General features: G+C 33.5%; 1 protein-coding gene across 1 annotated transcript; it reads right to left on the bottom strand.

Annotated features, from left to right (window-relative positions):
• Window positions 1-926: 926 nt before the first annotated feature.
• LOC125212688 (abscisic acid receptor PYL12-like) lies at window positions 927-1,749 on the bottom strand. The gene is made up of 2 exons (XM_048112919.1): window positions 1,161-1,749; window positions 927-1,040 (listed from the first exon to the last, which is right to left on the bottom strand). The coding sequence occupies exons 1-2, from the start codon at window positions 1,732-1,734 to the stop codon at window positions 982-984; spliced, it is 633 nt and encodes a 210-aa protein (XP_047968876.1). The 5' UTR covers window positions 1,735-1,749; the 3' UTR covers window positions 927-981.
• Window positions 1,750-23,661: the final 21,912 nt, after the last annotated feature.

Genomic DNA, 23,661 nt, shown 5'->3' with positions numbered 1-23,661 from the left:
ATGGCCCACGAATTTATAGTTTAAATATAAAATAGGGTTCCATTTTCTTAATCTTCCGCAACAGCTGCCCTTCTTCTTCTTCTTCCAACGTTTCTTCCTCTCTCCTTCCGTTTCAGCAGAAAAAAAAAAAGGAAGATCATAGTGTCAATCGTCGGTCCTCTCACCACAATGGAGGGTCGATCGACGCCCCATTTGGATTGGCCAAGGCCGTTACATCGGCCTTTTTGGGGGAGAGGGGAGGGGGCCGATCGATGGCCTTTCCGCCGCTGTGTTGAGGCGATGGAGGCCGATGGGGAAGGCCACTCCATCGACCCTCCATTGTAAGTGCTCTAAATAACCCAACACAAACATTTATAATAAAATACTAGATATCTTCATCCGCCCGTAGTATTATGTCAAAGAGAGCTAATGCTTGTTGAGTTATTTTGGTTTACCACTGCTTCGCACCCAAAACAAAAAGAAGGAAGTTACGTTTGAGGTAAACTTAAGAGATTTGAGTCTTCTTTCGTTTCTTGACGGTAAAATAAAACCACGCTCTCAGTTCTGAATCGGATGCTGCCAAAGAAAGTGGCAATGCCATAAAAAGGAAGAGAGTCATCATATGGCAGAGGCATATGGAGCTTTTGACTTGAAATTGTCTCTACCTTTTAAATACTCCCTCCGTTCGCGAAATATTGTCCATATTTAACTCGGCACGAGTTTTAAGAAATTTGAAGACAAGTAAATGGAAGGTAGGTCTCATATTTACATATTAGTTTTATAATAGAATGCGAGTGTAACGTGTTAGTGAAAAATGGGGTCCATTTACCAAAAATGAAAACAAGCAAAGGGACAATATTACGTGGACGGACCGAAATGACAAAACTGGACAACACAAGTTTTCACGAACGGAGGAAGTATTAAAACAGTGTAAAACTTCCAAAAAGTGCAAATAAGAGTAGTACAAATTTGATTCTAAGTCCGAAGGCCATTTACATGATGTTACACAACAGCAATGTAAAGCCCAAAAAGACACGATGACAACACTAGGCTCCCTTCACCTAGGAAAAAATGAACATACAAAAGCCGAAAGATTAAAAACCACATAATTAATTCGACAGAAAAGATTAAAAAAATAAAAGACTATTTCTGATAGACGGAGATATCGTCGAAGTTCATACTCTCTGCAACCTTAGCTAACGACTTAAGATTGCAACCAATTATAGTATCCGCGAAAAGACACGTGTCCTCCTCACAGCTATCCGGCGGAATGTCCACAACATACGACTCCGTCACCACCGTCTCTCCATCGCAACCGCCGTGCAACGTGGTCGTGGACCGGTAGTTGACGAGTTTATGGTCGCCGCCGATTATGCTGACCACCATGACATGCGACTCGTCGTCGAGGCGGTCGAGGCGCTCCGTGCTCCGCCGGCCCGGCAGCCCCGACACGACGGTGAGCTCCCGGACGCTGCCGGCGCCGCCGTCGCCGGAGCTGAGGCCGCAGTTCTTGACGAACCGCTTGTAGGCCTGCGGCTCGCCGAACCGGCGGACGACGGACCAGACTAGCGGCAGCGGCGCGTGGATGGTTTGGGAGACGACGGAGCCGCACTGGTTGCCGGAGAGGCGGTGGAGGAGTTTCATGGATTTGGGATCGTGGGTTAGTGAAATTTGATTGCTTTGTTGCATATTTTTGGGGAATGTTTTTGAGGGGTGGGGTTTATATAATGGGGGAGAGTTGAGTGTAGCCGCCATTAGATCTTAGAACAATGGTGGTGGATGCTAAAAATAGTAAACGGATTCATCGAAATTCGGTCTCTCTTTTGGCTGATTCTGATCGTGAAAATGTACACTCAATTTCTTACCTTGTAGCTAAACACAAACTATTTGCTACATGCTTTGATGACTTCTCAGCGAGCATTACGATAGAAATGAATGAACAAGTGTAATTTAAGTGGCAAGCTCATTAAAAAGACATAAATAATACCCGTTCCATATTTAACGTGGATACGAGTTTTAAGAAATGTAAAAAAAATAGAATGAGAATAAGTTAGTGGATTATGGATCTCATTTATATATATATATTAGTTTTATAATAAAATATGAGTAAAATTGGTTGGTAAAATGTGAGATCTACTTACTATTTATGGTAAAAATGAAATATGACTCTTATTATAGGACGGACCGAAATGGAAAAATGTGACAGTTATTATAGGACGGAGGTAGTACATATCTAAGTAATAGCCTGAGAGAATTTTGGTGGTAAAACAGTTTAAAAAAGTGCAAAAGTTCTTCCGCGAAAATACATCAATGTCAAGGATGACTGGTGATACTTTTAATGAATACAGACTACGAATGACATTAGTGCAATGTCTCGAGACAAAATATACTTTACAAAATACTCCCTTTCCATAAAAATAAAACATTTCACGAGTTTTAATACACAATAGGTATAGTAAAATTTTAAAAAGAATGAAAAAATATAGTTGAAATAGCATATTGGCATTCCTTAATCTTTCAACGAAAAACAAAATAGTTCGTACTCATCGTAGACTTTAAAATAACATTCCTGATCTTTTTTCACTTTTTGAATTATAGGATAATGAACGTACTCTATTATCTTATAGTGGACTTGTGGTAATAATAAAAAAAATAATCATCAATAAATTTTAGTTATGCTCCTTCAGTCTTCATTTTTAGTCCACTTTGTGTTGGACACGAATTTAAAAAAAAGTAAAATGAGTTGAAAAAAGTTAGTGAAATAAGAATATTTTATATATTAGCTATATTATAAAATGTGAGTGAAATGAATGAGTGGAATGCAAAATTTATTTGTCTTTTATAGTAAAAAATGAAAATTGAAAACAAATAGAGGTAGAACGAAAATAATAAAAATAGACAAAAATTAAGGGAGGAATGGAGTAACTATGACTTCACAATATTTATGTTACTCGTGTAAAGGATGCGCTAACGACAGTATCTTACCTCATGTGTTGTATTTTGGCTATTTTTATTATTATTATTTTTTTATTTTTTTTGAAAAATCCAATACTTATATTACACTGTATTTGTTTAGTTGCTGGATCAAAAAAATGAAGACTTTGGATAATTGCATTAAAAATTGTCATGTTTTTTTCCTAAAGCCGGCGGAGATTTGGTTGTTGCGTGATATCGATCTAGTTTTAGATATGCTAGTGTGTTTCATTGTGTATCATTATCAATTTTCTTTTCTTGGTAACGTAATTTTCATGTTTTGTTAGGCTACGAAAACTTTTAAATTAGTTCTCATATTCTTTGGAACTTGGATCTTGTCATGTAGCTAGAATTCAATTGCTTAATTGATATTATATGCGCAACAGCACAAGTTTATTTTATTGTAATTACTAGCACGTTGCTGGAATTTTAATGTGAATCAGTGTTTTTGCCGCGTATCCTTTTATTATATGCATAGATGTATTTTATTCTCATATTATATCTCACTAAAATAAATCCATTTTTTTCACATTATATCACTAAAAAACCATTTTATAAGTATAAAGTGATCGCTAAACTGATATAATTAATTAGCTATTTATTGAGCTTCAGAAGTGCTTTGCAAAAACACATGAAAATGTAATAGACTCAATGTTCCAAATTAGATGGAAGAATGACTGGTGCGTGGGGTATATAAAGGCTAAATAAGCTCTCTTTTTCATTAGGTTAGTCTTTTGGATTGGTTCACATGTTTGGTCTCTATCAATTAATTTATCGAATATTGTAGGCAATGAAAAGGAAAACCCACCGAGCACCTATACATTCTTTAGATATACCACTACAAATTATTGCGCACTTAAAGTGCTTCATAAATTTTCTCGACTAAGTGCTCGTGGTGATTGGTAAATGTTTATTTATACATTACCAAACACCTCAGAGTATTTATTACCGAGCACATCTTGTGCTCGATGGATATTTCTTATATTTATCGAACACTTAAGGTGCTCCAAACTTCTTAGAAAATTTTCAAATTTTGTTTTAAAGTCTATTTTATTCATTTTTGTAGGGATTAGATAATCCAAGATTCACTAATTACAGAGACATCTTTTAATTACAAAGCAAAAGATGGTCAATCTCTCAAGTACAGACCGGATACAATCAAAATGAGGAACAAGATACAAGTTACAGATACAAGGTAAAGCCCTCTAGAACTAGTCAAATCCTTCATCGGGTCTGACGCTAAGCCAAGAACCAGATCCTTATAGATGTAAAACAAGAGACAACAAGTAAAAGAGAACGAGAATATTATGATATGGCTCAGGTTGCACATGCAGAGCCATGGACCTCCTCAATCTTCACCAACTAGTCACAAGGTTAGCACCGTGAGACAACCAAACCCCAAACCTAGGGGATACACCGATTACTACGTTGCATCGGACAGCTTCAACACGCGACTGACGAAACACCTCGCAAACACAGCCAGGACCTCAAGAAGTCACAGATCTCTAAGATCACAAGAAATCGCCTGAATATCTTCCTCCAACTGGAACAGATCGAGCATAATCGTTTGATTTCAAACAAAACCGACCAATCAACACAGAGGTTGAAGGATCCTCACTCAGAACTCACAAAACCAAAGAAAGTGACCGGAGAAGGATTTCATAAGAGAGAGAGAGAGAGAGATGAAGAGGGAGAGAAGATTCTAGAGAGAATGTAGATAAAATTCCGAAGAGAGAGAGTGCGTGTATGTACAGTGAAGAATAAGAGATAGAGAGTGAGGTGGTTCATTTTTCTCAGCAAACAAACAGAACCCCACATCCAACAGCTAGGAATCACGATCCTCGTGGAATGCCACGCGGCAGCCATCGGGGCCTCTCAAGTAAGTAACGGGCCACATACAAATTGGCCATTACAAATGATATGAGGCAGCTAATTATTTTAGCCTTTTAGCCCAGCTGGAATAAATCTGAAGCCCAAATACATAATGATCCATTAATCTTATAATCGATTAAAGAAGCGGAAAAGAAATGAAGAAACAAAGAAATAACATATATAAAAATTCTCGAATAAGGGAAACAACTTATTATAATCAGAGTATCATTTGAATGTACGGAAACTCGAGTAATCCATAGTCAATGAAACATAAGTTCAAACGAAAACGTAACAGAAGCGTTCTAGAGAAAGAACGAAGTCATGTATGAAGACATTACACATTCGGTACATCAATAAACAACAGATTCCATAGGCACTATTTAACCTGCACATTTGTAACATATGTAAGGCTGAGTACTATGTTTACTCAGTGGACACATATTAAAATAACATTTCATAAAAAAACATAGATTTGGCAAGCAAACCATTGAGCTACCTCAAAGTTTTTTCTTAAAAAGATTTAAATACACTAAAAGATTTCATTTCCATCAAAGTCGGTCGGTCAACCATTTTCCATTGTCAATACCATATCTGGACCAAGTGAATCAGAAATGTGGTCACATTTTACGACGGTCACTTAAGTCGGCCAACTCGAAAGATAGCGTCCGATCCCCCATAGGTGTACACTAGTCCGAGCAAGGTTTACGGTCTTGTTGGGACCTGAATTCGATTTAAATATATTGGCAAAGCCCAATAGATAGGTGATCCAAAACAATACATGGCGAGACAAATGTGTCAGTGTCAATTCACATCAAAAAAATGTTCAAAGCAATAAGTATGGGAACAAAGCCAAAAATTATAATTGAAATATACTCCCTCCGTCCCACTTAAAATGAAACATTTGAAAATCGGCACGGAATTTTATGCAGTGTTGTTTTGTGAGTTAAAGAAGAGAGAGTAAAGTAAGAGAAATGAAAAAGTAGAGATAGAGTTATTTCCATTTTAGGAAACGTTTCATTTTTAATGAGACAAACAAAAAAGGAAAACGTTTCATTTTTAATGGGACAGAGGGAGTATTTCTTTATTTAAAAAAAAGTTCACCTCGATCGCTTAAGAGTTCCTTAACTCGGATTACCTTACTCTGACTTATGTGTCTTGCGGAGATGTCTCCTTAAGAGATAAAAATAATAACACATTTATCAAATCGAGATAACATCTAATTAGAATACATGAGCCGTAATTAAATTTTTTAATCACTCGTAAAATATTCAATGCCGCACGAGGCATCCATTCAAGGCCATCCGACACTCGCGTCCCCAAAATCTCCTCCTTCGACCCCATTTATTTTCTTGAAAGGATTCGTAACCTATACATATATCCCACTCGCCTGAAAGAATATTTTATAGTTCAGTTCAGGGACGGAACCACCAGTATTGAATCCAAAATATTGACGCTGCGGCGCACAAAATTTTAGGGAAGAAGATGACTTATAATTGGGCTCCAAATCACGTAGTACTATTATTAGTTGTTGGGCCTTAACTTTTATCATATTTGTAGGACTATTTTCTAGTATTAAATTTTAACCTAGCCCAAGTGTAAACAATTACACTGTTGTCAAGCTGAGAAATTCTTTTTCACCAATTTTGCTCTTTTCTTTTTAATTTACTTTTTTCCTTCTCATTTTATTTTCATTTTTTCAACCATGATGGGACACTCAGTCACCAAATTGTCCAAATTTTAATTCCTAAAAGCATATAAAGTTTGCAAGCACAATGATTTCAATCTCCTCACCATATAAACTTAATGTTTCATGTTAAAATATTTAAAGTACATGAAGAGCATGAAGAAGTGTTCGTGTGTTTTGTAAATAATATTAGACTTCTCAAATCCAGAGAATCCACTAAATCACAAGATCTAGGAACTCAGAGGATCGTTGAAACCTTTGGTCGTTGGGCACACAATCTTTTCCTGCTTTTCAAAACCCTCAACCCACTGTACTAAAAGAATTAGTATAAGGAAGTAGGGATCGAATCCCACAGAGATGGAGGCGTAAGTAAACATGCAAGAGGATCTAAACAGTGTTCTGCTGCCACACATTTTTTTTTTTGGGTTGAGACTTAACTACTAGACTGGGGAAATGTAAATAAACTATACTAACAGCTAGACCTAGGCAAATATAACGAAAAAATGCATGCCGAAAAACAAGATGTAAACGAAACAACACTCTGGCGATAACATATTACTAGACCTGATGAACAACTTTTCCTAAAAATGCACAGACAGAGGAAAGACAGATCGTGGGGACCATTTTCCGAATTAGCAAAATACGGATGAAAAGCTGCAAAATACGAATTAAACCATTAAACTACGATTAACATTTAAGATTAAGCAGATCTACTATTGCTAGACGAGGTAAATGAGAAAACAGAAACTAAACATCAAAACCATGCAGAAATGAACAGATCCAAACACGAGACGCTTCATCCGCTCCGGATCCAAGCCATCCATAACATACCACAACAATTTCCAACTCCGATCACACAGATTCAACCAGATTCAAACGATCAACTACGATCTCCACACGATTCAACTGTAAAACTCAGATCAATCGCTAAAAGCATCCAAATTAACAGAAAAACAATAATAACATGAAACGAAACCATAGCAACAACTTGAAGGAACTGGCAGCGGAAGCGGTGTGACGGATTAACATAATTTAACAATTATTAATCGCACAAATAAATCACATAATAATCAGATCTATTTAGTAGATTATTTAGACAAAATCTATTCGCGAAATTCTCACATGTATCATGCTCACAACTTGAATTAATCATGCTTTATTGAAACCTAAAACATGCTTTTCTACGGAGCAGAAACAATACCTAATTAATTCTCCAAAGAATCCCGAACCCAACTAATCGGGTACCCATAAACCCGGAATTATTATATTTTTAGTTTTTTTATTTTATATAAATTAAATTGTGAGAATAGAAATTATTAAAATAACACAATACTTATACTAATTATTGACTATAATTCTACTCCTATATTATATAAAAGAGACATTAGACAAATAGACACTACTTAATTTTAAAATAAAATTTTTTTGGTATAAATTGAAAAATAAAAGAGATTCATTTTTTAAGAAATTAACTGAACATGTAAATAAAATGGAGAAAGCATAACTAATTAACCATATATTTTCAAAAGATAACAAGTAAGAACATAAATTGTAACATCCCGGATTTTCGAACCCTAATTTTAGAGCCCTAGAATTTTATTGATGACGTGGGAGACGAGAATTAATTGATGGATGAATTTATTGCATGAGTTTCTTTGACCGAGTCGAGTCTAGGGTTGCGTTGGAAGTTTGAAAAGTCAAATTTGTTGATTATATGATGTGGCATGTGATTAATTAAATTATGAGGTGAATTATTTGTTTAAGGGTGAGTGAGAATATTATGGAAAATTTCCATAAATACTAGTCACATAATTAAGAGATTTTCGAACCCCTTGATTTTTTATTTTTGGAGAAGGAATTCTATTTTTCCGGATTTAATTTAATTCTTGGGATATTTATCCAAATTAAATCCAAAACCCAAATATTCTCTAATTCTTGATGAGAGAAATCGACACCTATACTTGTTCTAGGTGATTTTCGAAAATTACCTATCTTTGGGAAGGAAGAATTTATTTTATTTTTATTTGATCCCTTATTTGATTTCCTTCCATACCTAGAATTTAAATATTCTACCAAATCTTTCCATACCTCGAGAGATCTTGCCATATCTTATTTTAGTTAATACTAAAAATCCATGCCTTATTTAAAAGGCATAGAACACGCCTATTTTCCTTTCTTCAATAGGAGGATTTTTATTTTTATTTTGCCCCGTGATATTTTATTCTACTCCGTAAAATATACCAAACGAAATCTTGGCTAATTAAAAGTCACAATTTTCGAAAATCCCCATGCTTGAACCCTAGCTCACTTTGTTTTACTACCTCCGTCCCCCAAAATTTGCCACACTTTGACCCGGCACGGGTTTTAAGAAATGTAATGGAAAGTGAGTTGAAAAAGTTGGTGGGATGTGGGTCCTACTTTTAAAGTATTAGTTTTATAATAAAATGTGGGTAGGAATGAGTTAGTGGAATATGGGGTCCACTACCAAAAATGATAAAAGTGAAGTGTATCAAATTTTCAAGGACGGACCGAAATGGTAATATGTATCAAATTTTCAGGGACAGAGGTAGTATTATTTCTTCCTCCTTACTCCACAATATTTGTTTTTAATTAATTATGGAGAATCAAATCTTACCAAATATTCTATATTATTTACCTAAAGATTTATTGAGCACTATAAATAAGAGAAACCCCTAACCCTAGCCATCACAATTTTCGCCCCCCACCCAAAGTACACGCCCCCTCCCTCTCTTCTCACTCTCTCAATTTTCTTCTACTTTTCTCCAATAATCCTCCATCCTTTGAGAAGAAATAGAGTTTGAGCCTCAAGATTTTTGAAGAACCAAGTCTTTACTTCGTTTCTACCGTTCGTTTTTCTCAAAAAGGTATTCTCATATTAATCTTCTTCTTTCTACTCGATTGATCTTCTTTCTAACCGATTAATCGGTATTCTTGAACCCTCATGCATCTTGTTTGAGTGAAAGTGGGATAAAGGGGATATGGAAAATATGTATGTGTGTGTGCGTCGTGCGTGTGTGTGCGCGTTGCGTGTGTGTGCGTGGCGTGTGTGTGTGCGTGTTGCGTGTGTGTGTGTTGTGTGTATGTTGGCAAAATACTCTTATGTGACATATGTTGATGTTAGATCTAGAGTTGAGATGTGAATGGAACTTATGTGATGAACATGACCTTGATTGATTGATGATGTTAAGATAAATCGATGGGAAAAGGGAAAGCGTTGAGACATGCATGATTTAGGAGTTTGTGTTGAATCTGATTTGTGATATATGCCTATGTGATTAAAAGGTGAAACCTCGGTTGCGAAGCAGGATAACAAAGGGAAAGAACATACTTGAAATCTAAGCACTCGAGGTGGGCTTTATTCTTAAACTCTCTCTTATGTTGCAAATTTATGAATGTGGAGAGATAAGGGTGGTTTAACTGTTATGCCATGCCTATGTCTGTTTTGTTGTGATATTGTGCGTCTGATGCCCAGTTTGAGAGTTCGTTCCATTGGGCTATAGGGCTATGGATATGTTTAAACGAATTCGGGTCTGAGTAGGGCCGCAAACCCTACCAGGCTGTGTACACGGTGGGATCGGGAGCCGTCCTTGCTAGTCGGCCGGTCTCGTGGGCGAAAAGTGTGGCCACACTTTCGTCGCACCATGGAAATGTTGAGATTGTGGAAATTGATGAGAAAAGTGGGGAGTTGTTTGACTGGCCAGTCTATGGAAATAATTTTTGTGATACTCGTTGATATTTATTTTGATAATTGTAAAACCTCGAGTTCACTATGGTAAGGGTGGCATAACTTATAAAATGTTTTGGCAACGAGTTCACTGAGTATTTCAAAATACTCAGCCCTGCATGTGTTTTCCTTATGTGCAGGTTGAACGACGACGAGCGGTGGCGGGTGTTGAGCATATTAATTAATTAAGATGGATGTTTTGAACTTCGAGTGTAGTTGTGTCTTCATACATAGCTGCACTTTCTCTTGGTCGTTTCCGCTGAATTTTTGATACACTTTAGTATTATCTGGATATTTTGCACTTATTCCTTTCGGTTTAGAAGCTTTAGACTTCTTGTGGTTTTTCTTGAAAACTATGTCAAACTCTTGAGATTTTTTATCGTAATTTATGGTGCCTTTCTTTTACTTATTAAAGCTTCTAGGTTAAACCGTTGACTTATTGCTCTGATAGTTCCTTTAAATACTTTGGTCAAAACTCTTTAAATGAAACCCTAGCCTATGTTTAATTCTTTTAAGTCCGTTTTGGTAGCAGTCGCCGCATTTATTGTACCCTATAACCGAGTGCAGATTCAACAGATATTTAACAAAATATGGCCAAGGTTCGAACAGCGAAGACTCGGGAAATTCAGAAACGTAAACTTAAAACAGAAGATGTGAATTCTATCTTCGCCTCGCGTAGAGACGGTGTGGCACAAACTGATTTCCAAATTTCAAACCGAACCCCCAAATTCTACCCCCTAGTGTGTGTGTAGAGTGTGAGAAAGATGAGCTAAGAGCTAAAAGATGATGGATGATGATCTTCATGTAAGCCGCGTGCTCTTATTTATAAGGAGTGGAGCTTCTAGATTCTTCATTGTACTTCTCATTCTGCCCTTTTATCTAGGATGCTCCTCCGTCTAGTGAATTTCCTTCTTTCTGCTCACTTCCTCTGCCAAACTCCTTTAATCCTGGATCTGACATTTTCTCTACACACCTGGCTTACAAAACTTTGTCAGACCCAGGAAATCACAGAATTTAATCTCATAACCAATGCATGAAATTAGCCTTATCAGTACAATGTACACAATATTCATCGATTTATTAATCAATTTCATAGATTTCATTATTGTATTTTTTTTCATTATTTTATAATATGTAGAATCAATTAAAAGATAGAATAACTAATTTACAACAACTATATTAGTTTTGAATCTAATACCTCTTTTTATAGATGTATTTTGATTTTAACGAAACAATATATCGAATTATATATATAGTAGTATATTAACTATTTTTTAAATATTATTATTATTTTAAATATTGTAATAATATTACTCCATCCGTCCGCGATAGTTGAGTCATTTCATTTACTGCATCCGTTTTGAAAAAATGATACTTAATAAATAGTTAAAACGAAGATAGAGTAAAATAAGTGACAGAATATAGATAAGAGTCTTAATAACATCATTTTCTCTCTTACTTTACTTTTTCTCCACTTTAACTATTTTTTAACATATTTCTAAAATGGGTGCAGAAAATGAAATGACTCAACTACCGCCAAACGAAGGGAGTATTATTTTATTAAATTTCAGCATCGGCTAATTTGTATTTCTGGTTCCGCCCCTGGTTCAGTTGTTTAACATTTGATTTGTCTTCTCACTATTCTCATTGTGGATCAATGACGGACTAAGATGGAGTCAAAAAGCTTTATAATCTGATGTCAACGGATGATATCTCTGTCTCCAGTCCTATTTTCTAGAATAAACACTATCAAGGCAATATTCCACTTGCCTAGAAGAATATTTTATATTTCAGTTGTTTAACCTTTGATATTTTTCTTCTCTGTATTCTTATTGCAGATCAACGACAGACCAAGGTTGTGTAATATTAGCTTTTAATTGTATAATATCATGTTCATGTCGTTATTGTGTCATGTCAAAATAAATTAAGTCATAAGATACTTATGGTAAATGTAGGGCTGAAAATTTTTGACATGACACGAACACCCACAAAGCTAATGTGTTAGCTTTTGGGTTGGGTTATGGTTTGAGTTTAGTTTTTTTTCCTATGTTTAGAGTTTAGAGTTTAGAGTTATGGTTTAGAGTTTAGGGAGATATAAATGTAATTTTAATTTTATTTTTTAGTTTAAATCATCATAAAGCTTTCATATAATTTTTTTCTATATTTATGCACATTTATCAATAATACTCCCTCCGTCCCAAAAAGATTGTCCCAGTTTATTTTTTGCACTCGTTTTGCAAAAATAATAATAAATAGGTAAAGTTGAAAGAGAGTAAAATAAGAGAAAGAATAATACAGGTAAGACTATTCTCTACGTTATTCTCTCTTTTACTTTACTCTCTCTCTACTTTAACTATGTATTATTATTTTTGCAAAACGAGTGTGAAAAAGGAAATGAGACAATCTTTCTGGGACGGAGGGAGGATCATTTTATGAGTATATTATTCTTATAGTGTCAATTTTTTACCCAACTTATATTAAACTCTGTATTATATAACAACTTTGTTTTAATAAAATTAAAATTAAAACATTTTTATCAAATGTGATATTGTATATGTTTATTAATAAATACATTTACAATTTTAGACTTTTACAATATAATTTTTATTTCAAATAAGTATTTCATAATTTGATATAAATAAATTTGCCATTCATAATTTGATATAAATAAATTTGGCCGTGCTTAGCACGGGTGTGATATTAGTTTAATTAAATCCCGAGATTTGAATATGTGTTTGATCAAATTTCACAAATAAATACTCTATTTAATTATTTCGGGAAAAGAATAATCCGTACCTTAATTATTTATTCGGGAAATACTTAATTCCAAAAATTAATTAATTAAGTAGCCCAATTTTCATTATAAACTTCATTGGGCCCACTAAATCTAATTTCAGCCCAACTATTGAAAAAGAGACAACCCACCCAATTAGTTTTTTAACTGGTCCAATTTCTAGGAATTGTTTTCCCAAAAAGAGTCTGGTAATTAAATCTAGACACCCCATTTCTTTCTCTTCTTCGAAATCCCTAATTCATTGAGTAAGAAGTACTATGCAAGAATTAAATATTACTTTGGGCTCAAGAATATGAATTAGGATTTAATTAAATGGGAGCCCAGCTCATTATCTTTTAAATTTTACTACCCATTTAGACCCAACTGTAATTAAATTGTTTGAATTTAATTAAGCCCAAATATATTTCATTTATTTGGATCCCAATATCAAAATTCTATGCCCGCCACTACCTAAAAAAAACTACACTTTTTTCAGAAGCTGACTAATTTGTTATGAAAAGTGGCTGGATTAATATTTCTAACTTTGTTGACAGATGAAAAAATGAAATGGATAGCAAAATAAATAGTCATGACTGAGATGGCTAAATACTTTTCCCTTTATCTTATTCCACAACAAGATTTGGATCGAAATAATAAAATAGAAGCATAGTGATGAAGAAAGCAAACGATAATTAAAGAGGATATGTTTTTGGGAGAAAATCTATGATCCAATGGTAATTGATTTTGTATTATTATTGGAATATATTACTCTTAAGTAGCTAAAGGGTTAATGATTCCACAGTATGTTGCATGCATATATCTCAATATTTAACTACACTCCACCTTTAATCTGCTCTTTTTATTTTCCCTAAACAATATAGTATTATTAGTAGTACTTTATTTGCCTACGTTCAATATGATTATTTTATTCGCATTATTTTAGTTGCCCCTTATTTGCTTTCACTTTTCCATTTTATGCTAAAGTGAATCTAACAGAAAAAAATCTGCCACTTATAATTATTAAATGTTTTACCAGTCTTTATTTTACCTTATTATACTGTCATATATATTTATGAAGAAAAGTAATTATCAGTTTATACTTCTTATACATTGGGTTTGAATATTAAAGATTGGTTACACATTTATAATAGTACTTGCTTAATTTTTGTGAGATCGATGAGTCTTGAATGCTCGAATTTCCCAGCAGTATGTCCAACTTGGGTAAAGAAAAAGTGATAATCACAGCTATTAAATTTGTTGTTAATTCATAAAAAAAACACTTATATTTAATGTATAATAAACCAATAAATGGAAAGGGGGGAAGACTTTCTCATTTAAGTAAAGCAAAGTTGAATATTTGCCACATAAGCAAGCAACATGCTATTTCAATGTTTCTAACACAGTCAGCTTGCTTTTAAGTTTTAAAAGTCGTATAATTATCATAAAGACGCATAATGCAACTAGATATTTTTGGGGTAGATTTACTGAGGACCCACTTTTTCCTATAGCTACGAGCTAAATATGTTGAGAACTTGAGACTATATTGCCCCTCGAATACGATTAACCATCAATTTTTTCGAGGCTTCCACGGTCAGTAACCGCGAAATACTTCGCGGTTCGGTTCTGGTTCAACAATTTTCAAAATCGGAACCAGTACTTCCGAATCATAACCGCTGGTTCCATAACCGTGGGCATCTCTAACCACAATAGACAAAGGATAAAAAAAATCCTCATCAATGGTAGTCGCCTCACTTCAAGCATATTCTCATTCAATTAGTTCGTAAGATAAGAAAATTATGGACACCAACTTTTAAATTGAGGATAATTATGTAATTACCATGTCATGATGCTCATGGAACACTCAATTAGCAAAACGGAGTTACCGTTTAAATAATTGGATCATGTCCCCTTTTTAAAAATAAGCTATGGCAATTAAAGAATGGTTAAAGAAGTAAAGAAAAAAGGGCGTATCTTTCCAACTAAACCACGAAAATGGTTGTTTGTCAAGTGAGAAAAATATGATTCTGCAAATGGAAATAACTACTTTTCATTTAATCTTAAAAAGGTTACTTTATTAAAGTAAGTAATCTCTCAATGAATTGAAAATGTGCCCGGAGCACTCAACAACATAATTCGTTTATGAATGTATATAAATATTGCACTTTGTTGATACTCTATCAAATAATCTCATTCTTTTATATCTTTATTTATTTGTATATTGTATTATTGATTCACATTCTATAAACTCGTTATATTCATATGTCATTACAAAATTAATATAAGAAAATGAAATTCACATTTTGCAAAAATTTTATAGTATTTCTTGACATATTTCGGTGCCACATTAGACCAAAATGAGATTTTATTATGCGGACTAAGAGATTATTTTACTAGCATGCATAAGCCATTCGTGGTTCACTCAACAAAATTACAAGAAAAATCATGTACTCAAACGACTGTGAAATTTTGTTACAGACCAAACTCCATCGATAAAGTTTGGATTCTTCTCCAATACTTAGCACATATCACTGATGTTTTAAAAATCCTACCGATAATCAAATTAATAAAACTATTGATTTATGGTTCAATAAATGACGTATCTCTAAAACATTGAAAATACGAAGGGCATCTTATTTTATTTTTCCAAATTTAATAATCTCCTTTTTTCTAAAATTAATATTCCTTTGATTTCACGGTAAGTAGAACATTTTTTATTTGGTACAAGATTTTATGAAATTATATTCCCTCTGTCCCACTAGAAATGAAACGTTTTCCTTTTTCGGCTGTCCCATTAAAAATGAAACATTTCTTAAAATAGAAATAACTTTATCTCTACTTTTCCCTCTCTCTTACTTTACTTTCTCTTCTTTAACTCATAAAACAACACTACATAAAATCATGTGCCGAAAAGCAAACGTTTCATATTTATTGGGACGGAGGGAGTATAATTTAGAATAGGACATTAAAAAGGAAAATATGTTATTTGAAGTGAGATAAAGATGTATAGTAGTGTGATTGTTTATATTGGAATTAGCTGATCTAGAAAAGTAAAAGTATAGATATTCAAAAGTATAAAATCAAATAGAGAAAATATGGAGTAATTCTCATGGTAATGATGTGCAAGGAAATTTATTTTATAGTATTGGGTTATGTGCAAGGAATTTTTTGATATAACAAAACAATTTATAAACTGAAAAATTCTTACTAATTAAAAAATTTAAATCTGACTTGGCGAAGTTATCCTATTGGTTCAATAATTGGTCGGACTTATATAAATTAAATATATATTAAAATTCAATAAATTATAAATAAAAATAAATTATAGAATTAATCTCTAAGTGAATCTTTATATTATTAAATTCCATTAACTCTACAAGTTTACTAATAAGTTAAATAAAAAAAAAATAAAATTTTTGTAAGAAATAAAGTATGCTGACAATTAATGTGTTTGCGTCAAGCCTTATTGGGTTTGGATCCTTATCGTGCGACTCAATAATAAACTGATGATTTTGGGTTTGGTTCGGATTGGATCGGGTTGGATTAGTTTTGGGTTATCCAATATGAAACAATATTATTATTTAATTACTTTTATTAAATAAAAAATATGTATATTTTAATTTTATTGTTTAGATTTAAATCATGATTAAGTTTTAATTGTATAATATCATATTTTATACTCCTTCCGTCCCACAAAAGATGTTCCACTTGTGGGATGACACAAGATTTTAGGAGAGAGAAAAAATAATTTTTATATTAATATGAGAGAGAACTTTTTCCAAAAATGGGAATGTGACATCTTTTGTGGGACAAACTAAAAAGGAAAGTGTGACATCTTTTATAGGATGAAAGAAGTAGTAAATATCAAATTTTAATCATGTTACATAAGGTTTGGTCGTTATAGTGTTGGGTCAAGTTATATTGTGTAACTTACTAACTTTAACGAATTGGCTAACAATTTTCGACATGATAAAATTGCTTTCTTACAGCGTGATTTAGATAAACCTATCTAATTGAGACGCTAAAGGTTTTTTGAATCCAAAGTTTCTCAACCACGTGTATTTGCTTAAAAAGCTTTTATATGATTTGAATACTCACCTACATAGTGAAACATTAAGTTTGATTCTTGCATGCAGAAACTTCGCTTTGTTAGAAGTATCTTTGTCGCAGCAAGATCATACAAATTTTGACAATCTAACTAAGTAGTGTTAGTGTAACATCCCGAATTTCCGAACCCTAATTTTAGAGCCCTAGAATTAATTGTTGATGACGTGAAATCGAGAATGCATTTATTTCATGAGATGATATGGTCGATTTGAGTCTAGGGTTTGTGTTGAAAGTTTGAAAAGTCAAACTTATTGATTTAATGATGTGGCATGTGATTTATTAATTTGTGAGATTATGTGGTAAATTAATTATCTAAGGGTGAGTGAGAATATTAGAGAAAATTTTCCATAAATACTTGTCACCCTAATTCTTGTAATTTTCGAACCCTAGACCCCCTTGGGATATTTATCCAAATTAAAATCCGAGAGCCAATTATTTCCTTATTTTGAAGATGGAAAAATCGAGCCTCTTGTTTAATAGTGATTTTCGAAAATCACTATGTTGGGAAGGAAATATTATTTTGCTTATTTACTTGATCCCTTATTTCATTTCCTTCCATACCTAGAATTTAATTATTCTACCAAATCTTTCCATACTTCAAGAGATCTTGCCTTACTTTATTCTAGTCAATATTTAAAAATCCATGCCTTATTTAAAAGGCATAGGAGGCGCCACTTTTCACTCCAAATTGGGAGAATTCTTATTTTTATTTTGCTCCGTGATATTTTATTCTACTCCGTAAAATATACCAAGACAAAATCTTGGCCATCCTAGAAGCCTAATTTTCGAAAATTTGGAGATTTGCCCTAGGATCTATTTTTGTTAATTCTCCTTCCCTACTTCACAATATTTATTTATTTAATTGTGGAGAATGAGATCTTACCAAATATTCTATTCTAATTACCTAAAGATCTTGTTGAACTCTATAAATAAGAACCAAAACCCCAACCCTAGCCCCCATATTTTCGGCCCCCACCATCCCCTCACTCTCTCAAATTTTCTTCTTCTACTCTCCATTATTTTGCTATCTTTTGGAGAAGAATTGAAGTTTAATCCAAGAACTTTGAAGAATCAAGGCTAATACTTGTTTTCTACCGATCGTTTTTCTCTAAAAGGTATTTTTGTTTAAGAGTTATGCTTGTTCTTCTTCTACTTCTTCTTTTTCTTCTTCTAACCGATTAATCGGTCTTCTTGAACCCTCATGCACCTTGGTTGAGTAAAAGAGGGATAAAAAAGGGATGTGGGAACATGTATGTGTGTGTGTGCCGCGTATGTGTGTGTGGCGTGTGTGTGTGTATGCGCGTGTGTGTGTGTGTGTAGTGTTTGTATGGTGTGTGTTTGATGGTTAAATAATCTTGTGTGATAAACATGATCTTGATTAATTAGTAATGATAAGATAAATCATTGGGAAGAGGGAAAAGTAATGAAACATGCATGAGTAAGAGTAGTATTAAACCTAATTTGTGATATGTGCCTATGTGATTAAAAGGTGAAACTTTGGTTGCGAAGCCGGATAACGGAAAAGCGAAACTACTTGAAAACTAAGCAGTCGAGGTGGGCTTTACTCTTAAAACTCTCTTTTATTTTATCAAAAATATTGATTGGTGTTATAAGGGTGGTTTAACTGTTATGCCATGCATATGTTTGTTTTTAATGTGACACTTGATATGCTTATACAAATTCGGGTCTGAGTATGGGCCGCAAGCCGTACCAGGCTGTGTACACGATGGGATCGGGAGCCGTCCTTGCTAGTCGGCCGGTCTCGTGGGCGAAAAGTGTGGCCACACTTTCGTCGCACCATGAAATGATTGTTATTTTGATGAGAAAATGGGGGATTATTTTGACTGGCCAGTCTATGAAAATATATTTTGTGATACTCGTGATATTTCTCTTATAACTGCTTAAAACTCGAGTTCACTTGGTAAGGGTGGCATAACTTATAAAATGTTTTGGCAACGAGCTCACTGAGTATTTCAAAATACTCAGCCCTGCATGTGTTTTCCTTATGTGCAGGTTGAATGATGACGAGCGGTGGCGGGTGTTGAGCAGATTAATTAATTAATATGGATATGTTGAACTTCAAGCGTAGTTGTGTCCTCATACATAGCTATACTTTCTCTTGGTCGCTTTCCGCTGAATTTTGATACACTTTAGAATTTCTTTTGGGAATATTTGCATCTTGCTTTCGGTTGAGGCCTTAGCCTTTTTCTTGTGACTTTGTCTTGGATATTATGTCGTACCCTTAGGGTTTTGATCATCATTTATGATATATGTCTTCCTTTAAACTTCTAGGTTAAGTTGTTGCATTAAATACTCTGATATTTCTTCCCATTCGTTTGGTCAGTACTCTTTAAATGAAACCCTAGCCTATGTTTACTTCTTTTGAGTCGGTTTTGGGTAGCAGCCGCCGCATTTATTGTACCCTAGGAGGGCGGGCTGTTACAGTTAGTGGAGAGTGGCTCCACATCATTATCAAAAGTGTAATGATATAAGGTGTAAAAAATAAAATAATGTGAAGGGGTAATGTGTTGTTTAACTATTCCAAAATTTGAAAACTCATATTACTTTTTAAGGTCATTCTAATAATGTAACAGTTTATGTTTTTTAGAGACGGAGTTAGTCCTATAAAACATACTACTAAATATTTCAAATTTATTTTTTTTATATTTCTTAAAATTTAGACAAGTCAAAGTGAAACACAAGAATATAAGTAGATATTTGTTTGAGGCTTCCGTACATTTATCGTTGATCACCGTGTGATATCAAATTCAGTAAAATACAACTTTTTTTTATGGAAAATAAAACAAAACTTTGAGTTTCTTTTATTCTATCTTGTCTATGTTGGAAAAGTCTAGAGCTTCGTTCCAAAGAATTAGAAGCACACAACAAAGATATGTCCACACAAAACAAAAGAAATATACTTGTCTCCGTCCTATAATAAATATCACATTCTTCTTTTTAATTTGTTCTATAAAATATGTCACATTTTCTTTTTTGAAAAAACTTTCTCAGACATTTATATAAATATAATATTATTATTTTTTTCTACCACACAAAATAACATCACTTAAAATCATATACTAATATTCTCCAAGTATGTTATATTATGGGATAGAGAGAGCAGTATTTCATAAGCAAAACAAGAAAACCGATACACGTTGATTAATTGAAAAACTTTAAAATGAAGATATCTTCAAGTTTTAAATATAATAATATGAAATGATTCTCAATTTACTCTTTGACAGTGTGATGACTTGCACCAACTAAAAGCTTAATGGCTAAGAATTTAAAGCACATGATAAAGAATTTAAAGCACATGACAAAGATATGTCTATCACAATCACAAAGACAAAAGAGAAAAACTTTGATTTGAAAACAAGGAAATTATAAAACTTGATTAAAATGAAAAGCCCTTGTATTTTTTTTAAGAGCAAAAAGGAATAATAATTTTCTATGTTCTATTAGCTTAACAGCTCAAATTAGCACATAGTAATTGTGACTCGAATTCGATATATATTAATTGTAAGAGAAATACTATCTTAAGAAGCAGATTTAGATTATTATTATAAGCTTTATCCTTTTTAATATTTGTAAAAAAAGCTTTATACTTATCTTTATGCTTTACTTTGGACAAAAAGTTCATCGTCAAATTTTTCATTCAAACCGACCATCGTCTCCCTCTACACTGCACTAATTTTTATATTGATCACTTATTTCGTCCCAATATATGATTGATTTCCGTGTATAATAGTATTTACTTTTTATTTTATATTCTCTTTTTCTTATATATTTTATTGTCATTTTATTTAATTTTCTTTTTTTTTAAATAAATTATATAGCAAAAGGGATGAAAGGAGTAGTACTACTTTACTCTTCCCAAGTTCATGCACCCGATTAATATTTAGAGGCTTTTTGGTATGATAGAATGAAATGGTGGAATGGAATGTGATTTCTACTTCTATTTTATTTATTTGCTTGTTTTATTTATTTGCTTGGTGTGATGTAATGAATGAGTGAATGGATGAAAATGCAAAAGAAATCTAAAGAAATTGACATTTCATTCCTATCTTCATTCCATTTCAACATCCATTCCATTTCACCTTCATTCCATTCCATCATAGCATAAGTATTTAATATTTTGTACTACAATCTAGTGAATATAATTTGTACTCCATTCGTTCCTTAATACTTTATTTTCTACTTTGAATGGTCATGGATATTAAGAAATATACTACTCCCTCTGTAGAAAGTTTGTCATATTTTTCTTTTTCGTCTATTCCATAAAAAATTTCACATTTCACTTTTTACCATTTTTAGTAGTGGATCTGATATTCCAGTAACTCATTCTCACTCATATTTTATTATAAAATTTATGTATAAAATTAGGATCCACATTCTACTAACTTTTTCAATTCACTTTCCACTACATTTCTTAAACCCATGTCCGATCAAAGTGTGACAAAATTTATGGGATAGAGGGAGTAAAAAAAATTGGTTGAAAAAATTAGTGGAATGTGAATCCTGCTTTTATATACTATAAATTTTATAATATAATATGCGTGATAATGAGTTAGTTGCTTATGGGATCTTTTACCAAAAGTGGTAAAAATGAAGCAGTACAATTTATACAGGACGGACCAAAATGAAAAACTAAGACACATGATGGGGGAGGAAGGGTGTATAATAATGAGATAATATTGATTGGTGAAGTGCATATTTATGTAATATTGATGAAATCAGGAATTGGGATAACAGTGTTATCGGCGGATTACCTGCGTAATTATCGACAGTGGGCAATTAATATGACCACGGATGCTTGACATCAAGAGTCTCTCCTTCGACGAGAGTCGTGGGTCGATTGGGGTCCGGGAATGAGAGAGAAGGCACGCGAGGATCCAATAAAGGTCGATGACATCCCAAAGATATGTGGAAAAGAGAAGACTCGGATTTGAGAACAAATCATTTCCAAGAAGTGAGGATGATACAACCAAGGAAGCCGTGCATCAAAGATTTCAGTTGCACCTGGTTTCAATCAGTAATTGGCCTACCGAGATGATGTCCAAACGCTCTAAAAGTCCACCAATGTCTTCGTCTTCGAAAGAGTTTCGCATGATTATCTAACAAACACGGATTTTGCATGTTTTTAAGGGCTAGATTTGTCTCATTTTAAATGTCAATCATAGAAATTAGGTTCTTAAATTGCATATTTTATACATTTGGTATTTTTGATGTGTTTGTTGATAAATGATAGAAAAAGATAGAAAAAGGTACAAAAATGGCAAGGTGCAGCAGCCTCTATTCGAGCCCATCTTCCAACGAGTTTGAAGTCCAATCAGTTCTTAATCCATACCATTCTCTTCGTCTTCGAAAGAGCTTCGCGTGGATATCTCGCAAATCTCAATCGTAGTTCTGTGGAGAAGGTTATGTCTATTCTACGAACGTTGCGCAGTGCAGTCAAAGCTGGCAGAAATTAGGTGGAAATTCAAGGAAGGAATATATTATTGCCCAAATCTCTCCTTTTGATTGAAGGATTCGAAAATATCATATTTTCAATTAATTGGAGGATATTATTTACCAATCTAAACCTTTTTCTAGCCTATAAATACCTCCTTAACCTAATTTATAATTGATCTCAGAGCCTCCAATCCTTCTCATTCTACACATTCTTCCATTCCACCTTCCACAAATAATTCATCCATCTTCCATTGGAGTGGAGCTCTGCAGATCCAGGCAAGAGAAAACTGAAGATTGAAGATTCGACCTTGGGTTTTATTGATTTCTTTCATGTCTAGTACTTTTATTGTTTTTACTACTTGTCTATGAGCAGTTAAACATTTTTTGTAGATTTTTTGGGGAAAACTATTATGAACATATTTTTATTTATTGAATTGAATCTTTTTCTAGCTCTTGTGATTGTTTTGCTTGTTCTTGTGCTTTTATTGTTCTTTTATCTGGCCAACTTTAGAACTATGTTCGTTTAACTAGATTAATCGAGAGATAGCTAGTTTTACGTGGTAAAAGGAACGAGTACAACACATAGGTTTATCTGCACTCGAGAGAAGGGACCCTTTGTGAGGACTTGAGTTTTAGGAACTTAAGGAATTAGAATCTAATCTATTAGAAGGAGACTTTGATAGTTACAGTCTAATCTACTAGGTAGTTGCACTCGAGAGAGAGCTTATCCTAGAATCGCGACTTTCCTAATAATCCTAGAGACACGTAAAGGTAAAGGTTCTATGAGATTAATCATCACTAGGTGGTAGTAGTTGGATCCTAAAACTCTACATTCTTTAGCCTGCATGTATTATTTTGTTTTTATACTTTCTTTTATTTGTTTATATTTTATGCCTAGTTTATAAAACCAAAATCTTCGTGTCTCTAAATAGTATATGACGCTTAGTATATAATAGCCAGTTGCAATCTTATTCCTTGTGTTCGATATCCCGGTACTGACCCTTAGCTATACTAGATCTGCCCTATAAACTTGCAGGTATTTTTAGTGCTAATAAATAGTGCATCAAGTTTTTGGCG

This window comes from Salvia hispanica, chromosome 3 (assembly GCF_023119035.1).
Source record: "Salvia hispanica cultivar TCC Black 2014 chromosome 3, UniMelb_Shisp_WGS_1.0, whole genome shotgun sequence".
Lineage (NCBI taxonomy): Eukaryota > Viridiplantae > Streptophyta > Magnoliopsida > Lamiales > Lamiaceae > Salvia > Salvia hispanica.
The sequence above is the reverse complement of the archived record's forward strand: the minus strand, read 5'-3'. Positions and strand labels throughout refer to the sequence as shown.

What these genes read in the sequence shown, in the direction of transcription:
- LOC125212688 (XM_048112919.1), bottom strand. Translation starts at nt 1,734, where the DNA reads ATGGCGGCTACACTCAACTCTCCCCCATTATATAAACCCCACCCCTCA. An exon ending in GTTAGCTAAGGTTGCAGAGA is followed by an intron (nt 1,041 to 1,160) that starts GTATGAACTTCG and finishes ATTTTTTCCTAG; the next exon opens with GTGAAGGGAGCCTAGTGTTG.